This window comes from Somniosus microcephalus, chromosome 7 (genome assembly GCF_052327205.1).
Source record: "Somniosus microcephalus isolate GS21.2 chromosome 7, FLI_Smic_1.0, whole genome shotgun sequence".
NCBI lineage: Eukaryota > Metazoa > Chordata > Chondrichthyes > Squaliformes > Somniosidae > Somniosus > Somniosus microcephalus.
This window is the reverse complement of record NC_140993.1, coordinates 122971171-122990070: the sequence shown is the minus strand read 5'-3', so window position 1 is coordinate 122990070 and position 18900 is coordinate 122971171. Positions and strand designations below refer to the sequence as shown.

General features: G+C 44.8%; 1 protein-coding gene across 1 annotated transcript in view; it reads left to right on the top strand.

Moving 5' to 3' along the window:
- The window catches only part of LOC147114870 (peroxidasin homolog), a 1146739-nt gene extending 1141809 nt beyond the window's left edge, over positions 1–4930 (top strand). Inside the window, exon 23 of the mRNA XM_085992898.1 lies at positions 2746–4930. Within this exon, the coding sequence (XP_085849024.1) occupies positions 2746–2859 (114 nt within the window). The 3' untranslated portion in view covers positions 2860–4930. The remainder of the gene's footprint in view (positions 1–2745) is intronic.
- Positions 4931–18900: the final 13970 nt, after the last annotated feature.

Here is an 18900-nt window from a genome sequence, read left to right as displayed (position 1 = left end):
TTGCGTGGTCATGCGTGAAGTGGTAGAGGTTGAACTCAATACCTGAGCCAGCTTCCTCCATAACACCTGGACTGCCCTCTTCTGTGGATACCTGTCCTGTTTCACAAGTCTTTTCTTGCCCATCTCTCAGCCAATAGAAATTCTACAGAGGCATCAGAGAAGCAGGGAATTTTTGCCATAGTTGAAATCCTACTGCTCCTTCTGGCATTCTTGAGACTTTTAATTGTCTCTGTCCTCCAGAATTTCCAACATGTCTGCTCCTTTAAGCAGCAGCTGTGCAGCTATTCAGGACTGGGAATGCTGCTCTAAACCCATCCTGCTTGGAAAATGAGGTGGGCTTTTGGCAATGTGGGCATGCAGGAGCTCTGTCTGCCGAAGGCGAACACTCCAACCCAAGGTGTGTCAAATTTAACATCTTTTGACATAAAGACTTACCATTACTACCCACCTTCAGTTCATTGTTCTTACCAGATCAGCTTTCAGTTCCATTTTCCATTTCTATAATTGATAATTGGACTCTGCACAGTGGGCAAGACTATCATCTCACCTACGTACAAACATAGTCACCCTGAAATTCCACAGGGTTCTTCCAATTGATTGCTGTAAAATTGGTGGAAGATCAACAGAATCCCTCGAAAAAACAACATAAAATGCCGTTTGTATCCGTTTTCAGACATGGGCCTCACTTGAATGTCTTCGTGGAGCTGCGGGCACTCCACTACAGTTCACCAGTGTGGAGGGGCGGGAAATCATACCAGCTCCCACACTGAGCTGGCCGGCATTTTGGGTCCTTTTGTGGAATGGCCACCAACAATCCTTTTATAAACTGCTGATTAGTCTGCTTACCACCTGCTACAAATGGACGCCTCATTCTCTGCCCATTTGTACTTCAAAATTGCAGTTGGGGTCTTACAACAGCATAAGATCCCAATTTGCATATTTGAACAGCTGTTCGTCCATTTACAGGCCTGCCTGAAAATTGCATTAATCATAGAATCGTAGAAATTTACAGCACAGAAGGAGGCCATTTGGCCCATCTTGTCCGTGCCGGCCGACAAAGAGCTATCCACCCTAATTCCACTTTCCAGCTCTTGGTCCATAGCCCTGTAGGTTATGGCACTTCAAGTGCATATCCAAGTACTTTTTAAAAGTGATGAGTGTCTCTGCCTCTACTACCCTTTCAGACAGTGAGTTCAAGACCCCCACCACCCTCTGGGTGAAAAAGAATTATCCTCCAATCCCCTCTAAACTTCTGAGCAATTACTTTAAATCTATGCCCCCTGGTTAGTGACCCTTCTGCTAAGGGAAATAGGTCCTTCCTATCCACTCTATCTAGGCCCTTCATAACTTTATACACCTCAATTAGGTCCCCCCTCAACCTCCTCTGTTCCAAAGAAAACAACCCCAGCCTATCCAATCTTTCCTCATAGCTAAAATTCCCCAGCCCAGGCAACATCCTCATAAATCTCCTCTGCACCCCCTCTAGTGCAATCACATCCTTCCTGTAATGTGGTGACCAGAACTGCACGCAGTATTCTAGCTGTGTCCTCACTAGTTTTATACAGTTCAAGCATAACCTCCCTGCTCTTATATTCTATGCCTCGGCTAATAAAGACAAGTATCTATCGGTTCTGCTACCTTCAGGGATCTGTGGACATGCACTCCAAGGTCCCTCTGATCTTCTGCACTTCTTAGTGTCCTACCATTTATAGTGTATTCCCATGCCTTGCTAACCCTCCCCAAATGCATTACCTCACAGTTTTCCAGATTGAATTCCATTTGCCACTGTTCTGCCCACCTGACCAATCCATTGATATCTTCCTGCAGTCTGCAGCTTTCTTCTCCATTATCAACCACACGGCCAATTTGTGTATCATCTGCAAACTTCTTAATCATACTTCCTACATCCAAGTCCAAATCATTGATATATACCACAAAAAGCAAAGGACCCAGTACTGAGCCCTGTGGAACCCCACTGGAAACAGCCTTCCAGTCACAAAAACATCCTTCGACCATTACCCTTTGTTTCCTGCCTCTGAGCCAATTTTGGATCCAACTTGCCACTTTGCCTTGGATCCCATAGGCTTTTACTTTCGTGACCAGTCTGCTATGCGGGACCTTATCAAAAGCCTTGCTAAAATCCATATAGACTACATCAACTGCACTACCCTCATCAACCCTCCTTGTTACCGCTTCAAAAAATTCAATCAAGTTAGTCAGACACGACCTTCCCCCAACAAATCCATGCTGACTGTCCCTGACCAATCCGTGCCTTGGGTCTGCAAGGGGCTGGCAAGCTGAACCGCTTTCCCCCACCCCCAATTTTCAACAGCTGGCTGCCAATTTTTCAGGTAAGAAACGGGCAGCCAGCAATTAAAAATCCCCCCCCTCTCGCCGCCCCCCCCCCTCCCCATGCTCTCATTATGGTTAACAATATAGTTTGTTCTGGACAGCTAGTACATTCATATAATCTCCAGAGGCAGGGGAACATATTCCCTTTAAAATAAGTCAATGAAGAATTAATCTGGCTAATTAATAATTCAGGTTCAATGTACACTTGAGATAGATATAGGTGAAAAATAACCATGAATAAATTCCCACTGTGAACCTTTTTGAAGAATGCGAATCTACGACTAAGATGTTTGACTGAAATGCATTTTTCCCACAGGAATGTGCAATACGTGTTGACAATCAATACAACTGTAGGAAACCCTTAATACTTATTCTGCTGATTCTTTTTTCCAGGATGGCCAGGTGACCTGCTATGTGGAGAAATGTCCCCTTCTCAAGTGCACCAAATCTACCAAAAAGAAAGGGAGATGTTGTCCTGTCTGCACAAAGTCAGAAAGCAGAAAATGACCTTCTGTGCAGCTCTGGGAAAAAAGAAAACTGTACTTTGGAAAAAAAGAACAAGATGCTTCTCAACCTCTTGCATGGTCTACTGATGTCTAGATAACAAACAAAGACAGGGGAAAAATAGAACTTTCTGGTCACATTTTGGCCACTGCTGGCACTCTGCACTCGTCCCTTTTCTCACGTTAAGCAATGTCTCATTTGAGAGAACGAGTCAGTTTAATCAAAGTACTAAAGTGGCCCTTAGCAATGAATTATGGAACAAAACTACTTGCAGTTCTAATATTAAACTGCTCACACTACAGGAATGTAGTCATTTGTTTGAAAAGCATCACTATTTATCATTGTGTCAAGATATCTTATCATTTAAAAACTCATTACATAGATACCACAGTTATGATTTACATTTTTTAATTAATTTATTATTTGAAGCAGTGATAAATATTAAGGTAACATTCACTGAGAAGTGATTATGTTGTCTTCACATACACTGTCCAAAGACTAACCATTTGGCATTTTCCAACTGTGTGGATCGATTATTGTTTATGAGGAAGCTTCAAAGGCCATGGTGGTGATTGTGTAAAGACCCATTGTCTTCATTCTACCAAATGTACCTCACAGCTGCACAAAGCCAGGGATGTATTGTGCACAAATATGGTGCTCATCATTATGCCTCAAATTAATTATTGTCGGATTATATTTTTATTTTCTAATTTTATATAAAGTTTTGTAACAAGTCAACCATAGTACCAAATATAACACTGATTTGATGTAACATTTGAGATGCTCAGTTATAAAGCCTGTTATTAAAGTAATTAAATAACAATCTTTATATTATAATTTTAAACATTGTACAGTGAATATTTTAAATGTCACTAAAATACATTAATATACCTATATTTCATAAGCACAAAGATCATGTTTTATGTGACAATATATACTTTGACCTACGGTGCTACACACAAGTGAAATTTACAGCTACAAAACAGTACTGTTCTTTCTTGAAAAATAATTGATATTATTTTAAAGAAAAGTTCCAAGTTTATGGGCAGATTGGTATCTGAGACCTCGGTGCTTTAAGAATGTTAGTATTCGTTGATGTTTGGTATCAGCAGTGAAAGCCATTTATACACCAGATTTGGTTCTTTTTGTGCATTCATTGTAGATGCAATATGTTATTCATCTTCATATATTCATAAGTGATTGTATTTTAAATAGTAATTTTAATTTTAACTTTTAATGCACACAACCAAATAAAAATCTAGATCTGAAAAAACCTTATCAGGCATTGATGTTACCCCTTAGAGTACATAGTGTTCATATTTGCAAATGCGGTATTGCTTTTTTTTAATTAATGACAGTATTATTCATATACATGAACAGCACTGAATACAGAAAGTTTTCTGCTCCAATATTTGATGTTGGTTGAAGGGATAAATATTGGCCAGGACACTGGGTAGAGTTCCCCTGCTCTTCTATTGAAATAATGATATGGGATCTTTTATGTCTACCTGTTTTTTGTTTTAAAGTCTCTGGAGTGGGACTTGAACCCACAACTTACTGACTCAGAAGTGAGAGTGCTACTACTAAGCCACAGCTGACAGCTTTTATTAATTCTCCTCTTAGCCTTCTCTGCTCCATTGAAATAATCTCAGTGTCTCAAGTCTCTCCTCATCGATGCATTTAAGAGGAAGCTAGATAAACATGTGAGGGAGAAAGGAATAGAAGGATGTGCTGATAAGGTTAGGTGAAGTAGGGTGGAAGGAGGCACGTGCGAAGCATAAACACCAGCATAGACCTGTTGGGCTGAATGCCTGTTTCTGCGCTGTTAATTCTATGTAATAACATTCATGTACATTTTTCTTTTTATATAATGTAAAGGCCCTCTGCATACCAGCTATGGCTGTAGTGTACAACAAAATGTACTGTAGGTTATACACGACTTTTTATCAAGGTACAATGGTACTATGACACTGATGTTGTCTCTGAAAATTATGCTTGGTCTGAGTATATTTCAGTGATTGCATTTTGTCTGCAGTGTCAGCAAAATGCAGACTATTAAACAATTTTAATGTGACGGCAACTGTAGTGCTTTCTTTGGAAAGTTTTAAATATGAGCAACCTCTTGATCAAGCTGCTATTTTTGGAGCATCATGTTCAAATGTAGCATATTACTGTTGTAAGTAAAGGTGAATATCTTTCTCAATAAGTTATGTTGCATTTGCACAAAGCAGTAACAGTCCTGATACAAAAACACTTCCCCCAGTGTTTGAATTTGTATAAGATTGTTTGGAATCATAGAATAGAATCATATAATCTTATAGCACGGAAGGAGGCCATTCGGCCCATCATGCTTGTGCTGCCTCTTTGAAAGAGCTGTCCAATATAGTCCCACACCCCAGCTTTTTCCATATATCTACGTTCGTGACCTTTTCTTTATTTTTATACCTAGTACACGCTATAATGCAAATGGTGTTAAAAATATCTTTCCATTTGATCATTCAGATTGGAGAATTGTTTATATGGTTAGCAAAATTAAGTGTAAGCATGCCATTTTGATTTGTCAGTGAAAAATAGCAACTTGTGTTGACACTGTTGACAAGTTTTTTAAAAATTGATATTTTTGTTTCTCGGAAGTTATTGGAAGCTTTCTAAGCCAGATAGTCTTTAATTAGCATTGCCAAAAGTTAGTTGTGAAAGCAGTTATTCCATGAAAATTGGTTAAATAAAACAACTTTCTAAATTATCAATCAGACTGAGCCTATTAAGTTTCATGTAACTGAGTCCATTTAGTCCCTGGTTTCTGTGGTTGGGAAATTTGATAGCCGCCTTGTTTTTAAAGTAGCTTAATAGTTGCTGTATTATTCTGTGTTCTGTTCATGATTTCCAGTAGCAAGCTTATTTGCAATAATTTTTATGGCTTTCTAGATATAAACAAAATATTATGTTTGGCATTTTTGATGGGGGAGAATGGAGATAACAGTATAATCAGCTGTCATAGGTTGACACCTGCTGATTTGGAGGTCATGTATAGGTAATCAAAAATATAGAAGTGAGAATGTGATGCACGATACAGATAAATATGTTACCTTTGCAAACAGCAAAGTACACTTATTAAACATAAAAAGGTGAATCAGGTGGAGAGCATTGGAATATTTGGGTTGTAAGGCCTACTACTTCCTCACTACCTGAACAAGGTTCTGTGCCCCCCCACCCCTCGGCAGGGACCGCTGTTTCCCCACTCCTTCCACCCATCACATGTAAATAGCGGCAGGCCCAGAGGTCTGAGTGGATTTTCTTGCTCTCCACCACACTTACCACCGCTTCCCGGGTCTGCCATGATGGAAGGTGGTGGTAAGCCCCAGGAATTTGAGGTAAATATCCAAATGGAGGGATTGGGCTTTGTAGAGTTCCCCTCTCCCTCCAGCCGGCCCCTTCAGTGGGAGGCCTCATTCAAATCTTCAGGGTGCTTATGCCCCTTTAAGCCGCTTATCGGATCTACTGGTGCTACAGTGGTGTCCCTGCCCGGGCAAACATGGAGGGGTGAGCGGCAGTGTCACTCTACCAAAACTCCACCCGAAAGAGGAGAAGTCAGCCCAACACGTTAAGTTATGCAGCAGGTTTCGCAATTGTGCAGTGCGTTATAAATCCAAACTCAAAGGGCGGAAAACTTGTGGCCTCAACTGATATTTTAGTTGATGTACCTTCACAAATTAAGATTTTACTTTTTCTGGTTGGGTTGGATCTATTGGATGGAACATTACACAAGAGGTAGTTCACTTCAAAAAAAGTGACAGGAACAGAAATATTTTTGCAGATACAAAGCAGCATTTTTCAAACCTACAGAGAAATCTGCCATGAAGCCATTTTACTGTTCTGATGGAAAGACAAAATGGAGTCATAGATGGCAACAATGAGGGGCTTAGAAAGAAAAGCAGGATAATTTTTTAGCTGGTAATTTAGCTCTGACTTGTATTATATTGTTTTCACTGCATAATATAACATTCTGGCCCTGAAAATCTGTGGGAATATGTAACTGCTGGGGACACCTGCTGCTAACATCCACTCTTGATGCAAAAGCATTTGGATTCAGGGGGCAGTCACTATCTTTGCATACTGCCAGTGGCACCTGCACCATTATGAACACAACTTAGACATTCGGCAGAGGGGTGGGGGCGCGGAGTGGGGAGCAAGGAAAGCAGTGCTAGGTAGCCATTCGTTTTTCACTAGATAGCCACTAGACTCAGGCCTGGACTCCCATTTGAACCCCAATTACACCAGTGTAAAGGTTGGTATTCCTGGTCCACTCTAAGCATACCCAGCCTTTCTAGTACATCCTGTCTATCAATTTTTGCCCCTTCCATTGTTTCTACCTTTTCCACTTCTACTGATATTTTGTCAGCATCCACCTCCTTAATAAACACCGATGCAAAGTACTCATTGAGTATTTGTAAGATTCGCAAAATTCCCACATTCCCCCAAGGTTATTAATAAAAAGGGACCCTGCATGGGCAATTTAAAAAGGGTACCCAAAAGATGGCGTCCGCACCTCGTGACCAAAAGCCTGCAAGATTTTAAAAGCTTGGACTCTGTAGCACAGAACAGACAGTTTCGGGAAATCGAAACTTAGAATGCATTTCTGTGAAAAGGACTTTGTGTTTGAAAAACCAGACAGTTAAGCAAACACTGATTATGCATTTCGTCAGATTGGAACAGATCATCCCAGTTAGGCCTAAGCGTAAAGCCATTAGTTTGTCCGCATAAATAATCGGAAACAGCTTAAGGAAGCCACCAAGGCTGGACAGGCCGATTAAAATGCATTAATGACATCGGACATCGGGCCATCAGGTGCGATAAACGGCTATCTAAAGCCAGTTAGTTTAAATTGGTGTAATCATTTAAAACAGCCCGCCAAAAGTTAAACAATGGACTGACCTGATTTGGCGTGCAGATTACGGGCCATCCGAAGGAGTATAATTGTAGGCTCATCAGTACCAATCTTCCCTCTTGACTCTTCCCACTTGCTCTTCTCTGACCTCGTGGGCTGCTGCCGCCCGTACTCGTGCCCTGGCCTCGTGGCGGGTTTTCTTCTCGCTCTCTGCTTTGTTTAGCAACCAAGGACATCCATACCAAGCGCAGAGGAGGGGAACAAGACCCGAGTCCAAAGTTACCCAGGACACCTGGGCCACGAAAGAGGGCAGAGAAAATGAGGCAAAACGAAACGAGACGAAGAATAAGGTAGAGACCCGACAAGAGCAGAGAAGGGCAGCAAAGACGCATTGATAAAGACCGAGCGCCTAGTTATAAGCTGGCGCTTGGGGAAGAATTCATATTACGAATATGATGCCGTTCTAAGAATGGGTAGAAAAATCTAAGCAGTAAAGACTGCCAACGCAACGTTACCGCCGACGACCGCCCAAGGGAGAAGAAGAAGAGAACCCATCGCGACGAGACGATGACGGTAGCTGAGGAGAGGAAAGGTGTACTGCAGCCACAGCCCCAGCACCGTGCCCTGAGACCACCTGGCGATGGAGTACCCCAAAGGACAGGGGGCCAAACCTCAAAACTCGCAACGGTTAAGGCAACAAGCCTTGGATTGGTGAGCATGAATTCTGGCCCCTCATAGCTTAATCTAGTTAGGTATAGGGGGAGGGATAAGGATAAGGGGATTGTTAAAGTAGTTGTTTTCCCTCGATGTGCCATGTGTTCCCCATTCCCTGTATAAGTACATAGTCATTTTGTTTATGCCTGTAATTGTTTACCAGTAATTTCTCATAAGGCTGTGTTTTATTCCTGTTTTAATAAAATCTTGGTTTTCTTACATCCAAACCACTTGTCTACTCGATTTTCTTCTGTATCGCCGCCTGCACCTAAGTCCGGTGTCTGGAACCCAGGGGCGTGGGAGCGATTCGAACCGCTCACCAACAGTCAGGGGTATAATTGACTGGGCGCACGCGCCACACCCGCCACCCCCTATATATTCTAGCCTTGCCCTGCGCCTCTAAGCATATATCACCTTCTTTGTCTCTAATAGGCCCCAACCCGCCTCTTACTACCCGCTTACTGTTTACATGCCAGTAGAAGATTTTTGGGTTCCCTTTTATGTTAACCGCCATTCTACTCTCATATTCACTCTTTGCCAATCTTATTTTCATCTTCACATCTCCTCTCAACTGATTGTATTTGGTCTGGTTCTCCCTTGAAAAATTCACCTGACATGCATCATACACCCTCTTTTTTTGTTTCATCATCGTCTCTATCTCCCTTGTCACCCAAGGAGACCTTGCATTGGTTTCCTTACCCTTCCCTTTTGTTGGAATGTACCTAGCCTGTACTTGGAACATCTCCTCCTTAAAGATCACCCATTGTTCCGTTACAGTTTTTCCTGTCAGTCTTTGGTTCCATTTTACCCTGGTTAGAGCCTTTCGCATCCCATTGAAGTTAGCCCTAGTCCAGTTTAGAAGTTCCACTCTAGATTGTTCCTTGCTCCTCTCCATTGCTAATCTAAATCTTATGATACGATGATCACTCGTACCCATGTTCTCCCACAGACACTTGGTCGTACCATGTTCTCCCACAGACACTTGGTCGACCTGGCCCACCTCACCCCAGCACCAGATTCAGCAATGCCTCCTTCCTAGTTGGGCCAAGAACATATTGGTCAAGGAAATTCTTCTGAACACATTTCAGAAATTCCTTAACCTCCTTTCCCTTTACTCTAGCATTATCCCAATCAATATTTGGGTAAAGTCCCCCAATATCACCGCTCTATAGCTCTTGCATATCTCTGCGATTTCCCTGCACATTTGCTTCTGTACCTCCCTCTCACTATTTGGAGGCCTATAGAATACCCCAATAGCGTGATCATACCCTTTTTGCTCCACAACTCTAACCAAATGGACTCTGTCCTTGTCCCCTCAAGAACATCCTCCCTTTCTAAAACTACAATGTCTTCCTTAATCAGCACTGTCACCCCACCTCCCTTTTTTCCTTCCCTATCTTTTCTGAACACCTTGTACTCTTGAATATTAAGTGCCCAGTCCTCACTGTTTTTAAGCCACATTTCGGTTATTGCCACAACATCATATTGCCACACGGCTAATTGTGCTTGTAGCTCACCAACCTTATTCACCACACTTTGTGCGTTTACGTACATGCATTCTAAACCCATTTTTGAAATTTTCGTAGTCTTTCTTAGTCGGCTCCTATCTAATATGGTATTACTTCCGCCTCTAGTACTACCTTCTCTAGTACTATCTGTTGTGTATGTAATATGTGTGCTACTTTGAACCTATGGACAGGACTGCACTACTTGTTGGGCGTAGTGATACGCAGTACCACTCCTGGCCATAGGGGTATAAATAGTACTGTGGGTACTGATCCCCCTCAGTTCCCGCCTGTGGGCATGAAGTAAAGACCTATGTATAGTCCCTACCTCCAACCAGTAAAGACCTGTTTGAGTTATACGTTTAAGTCTTTGTGTTAATTGTTCAATACAATACACATACTTAACACTGGCGACGAGTCGGTTCGAACCCTGCGGCAGTTATTCCACAGCGGCTTCGTCCAAAGACAGGACGTTGAAGAGAGGTTCCAATCCTCAACACCCCACTGAAAACTGAAGGGCAGCAGAAATCCTGACAGCTTCCAGCGACTGGAAGCGACAGGCATTAGGACCCTGAAGCCTCCATCAACGACTGAAAACGGGAGGACAGAAGACATCCTGCAGCTTTTTCAACCTCGGTGGTGGGTAAGCCAAGCAGCGTTGGCTGCAAAGACAGGGCTGGGGGAAGTCGGAGGTAGAAGGGCAATCGATCGAAATCCCTGATAAGGGCCGCACTCGGGCTGGAAGGCGCAGCGTCGGCAGACACTGAGGGCGCGAGCGGGTAAGCCAGAGCCCGGGAGGGAGCGAGCAAGAGCCGCCGAGCGGGTGAGCCAGAGGCCGGGAGCCGCTTCAAGCGGGAGGCGCTTAGCGGGCCAGCGATCGCACCGGTGATAAGGGCTGAGAACCGTTTCGGGCGGGCGGCGCACCAGCGATCGCACAGGAGATAAGAGCCGCAGTCGGGCTGAAAGTCAGCGACGAGAAGCGCGGGAAAACCGCCATTGAAGTGGGCGGGGAGAGCGAGAAGCGCGGGAAAGCCGCCATTTTTCACGGGAAAACCGCTGGGGAAGAAGGCAGAAGCGGGAAAACCGCCATTTTGTGGGCGGAGGACGACGGCAAGAGCGGGAAGCCGCCATCTTGGATAACAGTAAAAAAAAAATCTGAGAAATTGCAAATCTGATAAAGTACTACAATGCCTAAACACGGGAATATTAGCAACTTTGATAGTGACATCGAAGATTGGGCCATATATGTTGAACGAGTTAAAAATTATTGTAAGGCCAATAAAATTCGTGAGGCTGATAAAGCACTAACATTATTAAATTTAATGGGTGCGAAGACATACGGGCAATTGAAACACCTGTTATCACCAGATGAACCGGCGGATAAGACGTTCGATGAGATTGTTACTGTCCTGAAAGATCATCTAAACCCCACGCCGCTGATGCTAGCGGAACGATTTAAATTTTACGACAGAAGGCAGCTACAGCATGAAAGCAATGCTGATTATTTGCTGGAATTGCGTAAATTAGCGAAATATTGCCAGTTTCGAACGGGCCTGACAGATGCACTACGAGACAAATTTGTGTGTGGTTTATTTAAACAGGATACACAAAAGCGACTGCTCGAGGAGAATGAGCTGACGCTTGAGAAGGCGGTCACTATGGCAGCAGCACACGAAGCCGCAGCGAGAGGCACGGCAGTAATGCAGCTACGGTCACCGGAGCTCAGTGCACACAAATTGGGTGTGAGTTCTGGCAAATGTTATCGTTGTGGAAAGACAACGCATGATCAGAACCAGTGTTGGTTTAAAAACCAAGAATGTAGAACTTGTGGTAGGCTTGGACATATAGCTAGAGTATGCAGGTCAGGGAAGAAGACCAGCAACAAGAAGTCACCGCAAGGGAAATACGCAAAGGTACACAAGGTGGCCGAACAGGAGTCCGATTCAGACGCTAGCAGTAATGAACTGGCTAGCTTAAGCTGTAATGAACTGGCTAGCTTAAGAGTACTCAACGCTGGTAAGGGTGCAGACCTCCAGACAATTTGGGTCACTCTTCAGATAGAAGGAGTCCAAGTAAAACTGGAATTGGACACTGGATTGGCATTGACGGTCATAAATAAGAAAGATTACGGAAAGTTATTCCAACATATTCCCCTACAGGATACGGGGATTAGATTGAAAACATACACGGGGCAAAGAGTGTACCCCATCGGGAAAATAGAGGTTGCAGTGGTCCACAAGGGCGAAGACAGTCAAATAATGGACTTATATGTGATATCTGAAGGAGGTCCTCCACTACTAGGACGGGAGTGGATTAGGAAAATGAATATGGACTGGCATTTCCTACAAACAATAACGAGTGAGAACTCGGTGAAGATAGTCGGCCCAGATTCTGGAACGGATGATGGTAAGCCCAACTCAGGTGCAAAAGACAAAGTTTCAGCACAGAATTCCACTGAGCAACAACAACATAGTTTAACTGTGGATTCTGAGTCTGGCAAGTCTACTGATGTGCCCATTTCTGAGGGACACCGGGCTCGAACTCAACTCCATTTCAAACTACAACAGCAATTAGAACAAATGCTTCGCCGTTTTGAGCAAGAGTTGAATGCAACGAAAGAGTTCTTTGATATAGAGTTGGAGAATCTGGAAAGACAACAGAAGCAGCTGATGGAGAAAATGGAGCAGGAGCACACAAAACGTCTGATGTCAGAGGAGTTAACGGTCAGCCAACTCCTGCATATGCTGAAGGACAGGACTCTGAAATGGGAAAAACTTGAACATGAACTTCAATATTCAAACGAAAGGGGTTCGGAGCTCTCAAAGGTTATTGGAAGAGCTGAGGTGGCAACACAGACTGAGATGACTGCAACAGAGCAGCCCTTGGATGCCAAAAGTACGCTGACTCACGTCAACGTAGAACAACAGACCGCTGAAACAGCTGCTCCGGTAGAGGGATTGCATAGTCCGATCAATCAATCTCCAAAGGAAGTTGAAGTATTAAAATCACAAATGAGGTCACTAGTAAACGACTTGCTGAAAGCCCAGAAAAAGCTGGATGCAGAGGTACACATGAAGAAGTCTCTTCAGGAAAGATGTCTGGATTTGGAACAAGAGCTGGCTAACGTCCAGCTGGGTATGGAGGAAATAGACGACCCTCTCACTGGTCTAGCTCAGGACGACACCGAATATTACGATGTCCTGTCCTGCCCAGCTTGTAACTTCGACTCCCAAAGTGCAGAAATCATGGAGGAGCACCAAAAGTCTACGGAACATCGGGAGAAGCTGGCTCTACGACGGAAACAGGAGGAAGAGAAGGAGGAACTGCGCATGCAGCTGGCAGCTGTGGCAGCTGACAATGGAGCCCAGAGAGTCTCCAAGAAGCAGAAAAGGAAAAGTAAAAACAGAAGATGACCCATCTGAACCATTATCACCTCTACCAGATCACACACGTGGTCCCTCCGAACGGAGCCAATTCAGTTCGGAAGTTCAAACTGTTAAATCCATGGAAGGACTATTGAATGAGTCACTCCAGCAACGTGAACCGACTACACCACAGAGATTGAATCTGTGAACTGTTTTCCGCAGAGACTGAATCTGTGATCTGTTTTGACATGAAGTTATCTATGTATCTATGTTATTCTGTTATGTAAACCTGAAGTTATATATGTATATATGTTATTACGTTATGTTAAATGGGGAGATGACTGTAAAGCTAGGAAGGGAGGAATGTTGTGTATGTAATATGTGTGCTACTTTGAACCTATGGACAGGACTGCACTACTTGTTGGGCGTAGTGATACGCAGTACCACTCCTGGCCATAGGGGTATAAATAGTACTGTGGGTACTGATCCCCCTCAGTTCCCGCCTGTGGGCATGAAGTAAAGACCTATGTATAGTCCCTACCTCCAACCAGTAAAGACCTGTTTGAGTTATACGTTTAAGTCTTTGTGTTAATTGTTCAATACAATACACATACTTAACACTATCCAACACACTCACTCTTTTATGCACCTTATTCCTCTTTTCTACTCCTATATGCTGGTGCCCATCCCCCTGCCAAGCTAGTTTAAACCCTCCCCAACAGCACTAACAAACCTCCCCGCGAGAATATTGGTCCCGGCTCTGTTGAAGTGTAACCCGTCTGGCTTGTACAGGTCTCACCTTCCCCAGAAATGGTCCCAATGCCTTAGGAATCTAAAGCCCTCCCGCCTGCACCATCTCTCCAGCCATGCATTCATCTGTTCTATCCTCCTATTCCTGAACTCACTAGGATGTGGCACCTGGAGTATTCCGGAGAGTACTACCTTTGAGGACCTGCTTTTTAGTCTCCCTCCCAGCTCCCTAAACTCTGCCTTCAGGACCTCATCTCTATTTCTGCCTATGTCATTGGTACCGATATGGGCAATGACCTCTGGCTGTTCACCCTCCCCCCTCAGAGTGTCCTGCAGCCACTCAGTGACATCCTTGACCCTGGCACCAGGGAGGCTTGGAGTCACATTTACAGCTGCAGAAATGCCTATCTGCTCCCCTAACTATCGAATCCCCTACCATTATCGCTTTTCACTCTTTTTCCTCCTCCCCTGTGCAGCTGAGCCATCCGTGGGGCTGTGGACTTGACTTTGGCTGCACTCCGCAGAGGAACCATCGCCCTCACCAGTACTCAGAACAGAATACTGGTTGGAGAGCGCGATGCACTCTCGGGACTCGTGCACTACCTGCCTGGTCCTCCTTTTCTGTCTGGCAGTCACCCATTCCCTCTCTGCCTGCATACTCTTAAGCTGCGGGGTGACCACCTCTAGAAACGTGCTATCCACGTAACTCTCAGCCTTGCGGATGCACTGCAGTGACTCCAGCCATCACTCAAGCTCTGAATTCCGGAGCACGAGTTGCTGTAGCTGGCAACACTTCCCACACATGTGGTCATCCAGGCCATGCGAAGCATCCAGGAATTCCCAAATGGCACAGGATGTGCACCCCATGGGACTGAGCTGCCTTGCCATGCCTCTATTTAATAGACTGAGAACTAATCCAGCAAAAATAAACTTATAAACTTTAAAAAAAACACTCACCAGCTACTCACCAATCAGTTCCTTCACTTGTGCCGATGTCACTTTTTTTACTCTGACGTCACTTTTTCAAAAACTGCCTCTGTTGAATAGCTGCCACTCCTTTTAACTGCTCCACTGTCGCTGAACTTCCTCCAGGTGCGCTCCTTCTGGTCTCAGGCTCCTGCCGCTTGGGACTGCTCCTTTTAACTGCTCCGCTCTCATTGTGCTCCCTTCAGGTCCGCTCCTTCCGGTCTCCTGCCTGCTAATTAAAATGATTGCAGTGGTAAGGAAGTGCTAATTGCACTGTTCGTTGGCTTAGCACCTCAGCAGGGGTCCCAAGTTTGAGGCTAGCACCAATTAAAGCTAGCCAGCATGTCTTAAAGGGGAGGTGCATTCTGGCTTCAGCAGGTGGTGGAAGTGGCTGGAAAACAAACTGAGGAGCAAGAAAACTGAGTGATGGTGCAACATGGCAAAGAGAGAGAACTCCCAGATTTTCAGATGCAGCACTGGGGGCCTTGGTGCGGAGGTGCACAGGAGAAGAGAGGTCCTCTATCCACAGGGGGCCAGGAGGCCCAGCAGACAAACTTTGAGAAGGCATAGGGACCAGACAGCCGTCGCAGTCAATGAGAGCAGTGTAGCCCTGAGGACCTGGATACAGTGCCACAAGAAGTTTAATGACCTCCCGTGAGTGGTCAAGGTCAGTGAATTCATCTTCAAATGCCATATCCCACAAACTGCACAACTAGCTTCACGCGGTGCTCAATTCACCACCATTACTCACCTACCAACAATCTCTATCAATCATAACTCATACCTCACATTCATGTGCTCCATCTCACACTCACACCCTTACCACTGCTGCAAGCCTCACACCCACATCTCACAGCTGGTACACACTGCCAGCTATTCAATCATGACAGCCACATCAGCCAAACACAGTTAACCACACTCACTGACACTTTCCTCTCTCTTGCAGGACAAGGTGGCACACAATCATAGGCAGCTGCACCTAACTGGAGAGGGCCAGGGGTGCCTCCATATTCTGACCCCACTCGAAAAGATGCTGCTCAGCAAAATTGGAGTGGCTGTGACTGAGGCCGTGGCCAGCGATGGCACTGTGTAAGAAATCGTGGATTGAAAGATATAATAGTCTGTTACAGGTTCCCTAGATCAGCAGTTTGCCTAAGTTGATGACACAGAAAGATTCCAGTCACGTCAGAAAAATAGCTGTACAGAGAGCTGAATTACAAGGTCAGAACACAAAAAACAGACCTTTGAGTGGGCATAACTAGGCCTGATACGGGATGCAGCAAGGAGCTGTAGGATAAACAAGCCGTCTACAAAGAGGGCAACAAGACCTTTAGAACAGAGATAAGGAGGAAAATAACCTCATGAGGCTGGGAGGGGCCTGTCATAGGTAACCTCTCCCTTGTAATTGGACAATAGGATGGGGAACAAATGATTGACACTAGGTAATCATCAGCCCACCGAAATAAATATAAATATAGATGACCGAGAGAGGAAATCAGGCAGTTAGGGGCGAAGGGTTCCCCGAGGTGGCTACGGCCTAACACCTTGGTCAAGTTTAGCCTCTGAGGTGGCTGACGGCCTAACACCTCCAACACCTCGAGGGACAACCCAATGGAAGTGACCACTGCCGCAGATTGCAGGAATCCACCCAATCCGAGACCACCGTATTGCCTCCCCGTCCGTCCGGTCGTGGAATTCTGCTTCAGGAGTCGTAGATCGCCCTCTACTGTCACGGGTTTTATGTCTATTATACTTAGCTTAAACCACATGTAATATCTGATTATGCTTTAAAACTGTAGCTTTTTAATAAAAAGCCTTACACCTTTAAGACCCTTTGGGTAATCTGTGTGTGACCTGTGATCCAAATCTTACAGTGGTGTCAGAAGTGGGATATTGGGCTTAATATATCAGCATCCCCTGAGGTTCGTATTATTTCCCACGCTCTGGAAGTTCTCCAACTTGTAATGATAGTGTATTTGATATATGTAACCTGTGTAGTAAGACTTTGATACATAAGCCAATTGTGTACTCATGCCTATGACTAAGCAGCACCAACAAATTAATTGAGCACACCGAAAAAGACCCGAAGCAATGTAGAGGAGATCCCAGGCGGGGTAAGATCAGGAAAGATAGAAGAAACAGAGGATACCCGAGGCGGGGCAGAATTGGAACAGTTGATAGATAGCCTGAAGGAGGTGAAGCATAAAGTGCAGGAGAGAGAGGGGGAGATAGAGAATGAAAAAAATCTAAATTGTTGGCTAATCAATCTGAAAACTCAGCAAAGAAAGGGAAAAAACAGGAAAAACTGCTGAGATGCCAATTAAAAAAAGAGAAAAAAAAGAGAAATTTAAAGCTTTACCGACATGGAAGTCATTAATGTCTGTGCCGAGACCAATAAACACGATTTGCTGAGTGAAAGGAACCTTAAAAAAATGCTGGAATTTCAGTTTGTGTGAAATTGTGTGTTAAAGTGTGAAGGTTTTCCTGACCATGAATGTTTAAGAAGTTACAGTATTCCTTTTCTCTGAAAGTCTGTCTTTAAAACAAAAAGTGTCTGCTATGTGTGTTTAAGCTCCACCCACTTCTCTGTGTTAAAAGCATTTAACCCTTTTGTCTTGTCTTGGATTTTGGAAGTTTTAAGAATGTGCAAATAAGATTGTGCACCCAGAATTTTAAAAAAAACCTTTGAACTACAATTTAATTTAAGCTGGTGTGGTGGCAGAGCTTGGAGCCCATTTTTTCCAGTGTGGAAGGGGTGGACAGATCCATTACTAACCATCATGCAGCACCTGATGGCCGATGTCTCAGCTTGTATTGAAGCACAAGCAGAAGCCACCTAATGTCTGAGTGCAGCCACGCAAGCACAGACTGCTGCCATCATGGCTGGGTTTACTAGCATTGAAAGGGGCTTGCAGGGTGTTACAGCTCCAGCAATCTGTCCTCCAGCAGATTACTAGGATTGCTGAGGCGCCACCCCAATGGAGTGGCAGTGACTCTGATGTGCCTCAATAATTCCGAGACTCGAAGTTAGCAGAACAAAAACAAGGCTTTTATTAACTTAGAACGTAACACGTAAGAGAGAGAGATGTCTTCCTTCTGGAGACTGAGGCCAGACTGAACTAGCTTACAAGCGGGGCCAGGTATGGGCGGAGCCCTACACACAGCACATTCCAGCACATTCCAGTATACAATACAGCACATTCCAGTACACAATACAATGAGGTCTGGGGGAAGGGAAATGACACTGAAACCGATCTCAGTCACAGGCAGTGGTGAATGGAATATTTCATCACATTCACCCCTTCTATAGATTTAGTCTGTTCGGGGGTTTGATAGTCCTCTGCGACCGACGTGGCTGTTGCGGTGCCGCGGGTGTCGGCTGGGTGTCCCCGGTAGCCTCCTGGGTCTCTGCCGGGGGTGCCGCCAGGGTTGTTGAAGGGGTAGTTGGTGGGGGTGCCGTTGGTCGGTGTTCTTCCGGGGGTGATGAAAGGGTAGTGGGTGGGTAAGAGTTGCTGTGATCGTCGTTGCCGCTATTGCCGTGGTTGTTATCGATGCCGGCTGGGGCGACGTCTTTTATGGACACGGTGTCCTCCCTTCCGTCGGCGTGCCGGACATATGCATATTGGGGGTTGGCGTGGAGTAGGTGTACTGGCTCCACGAGAGGGTCCGTCTTGTGGCCCCTCACATGCCTTCGCACGAGTACTGGACCTGGGGTGGAGAGCCATGACGGCATGGATACGCCTGAGGTGGATTTCCGGGGAAAGACAAACATTCGTTCATGAGGCGTGGTATTAGTGGCCGTACACAATAGCGACCGTATCGAATGGAGCACATCCGAGAGGACTTCCTGCCAGCGGGA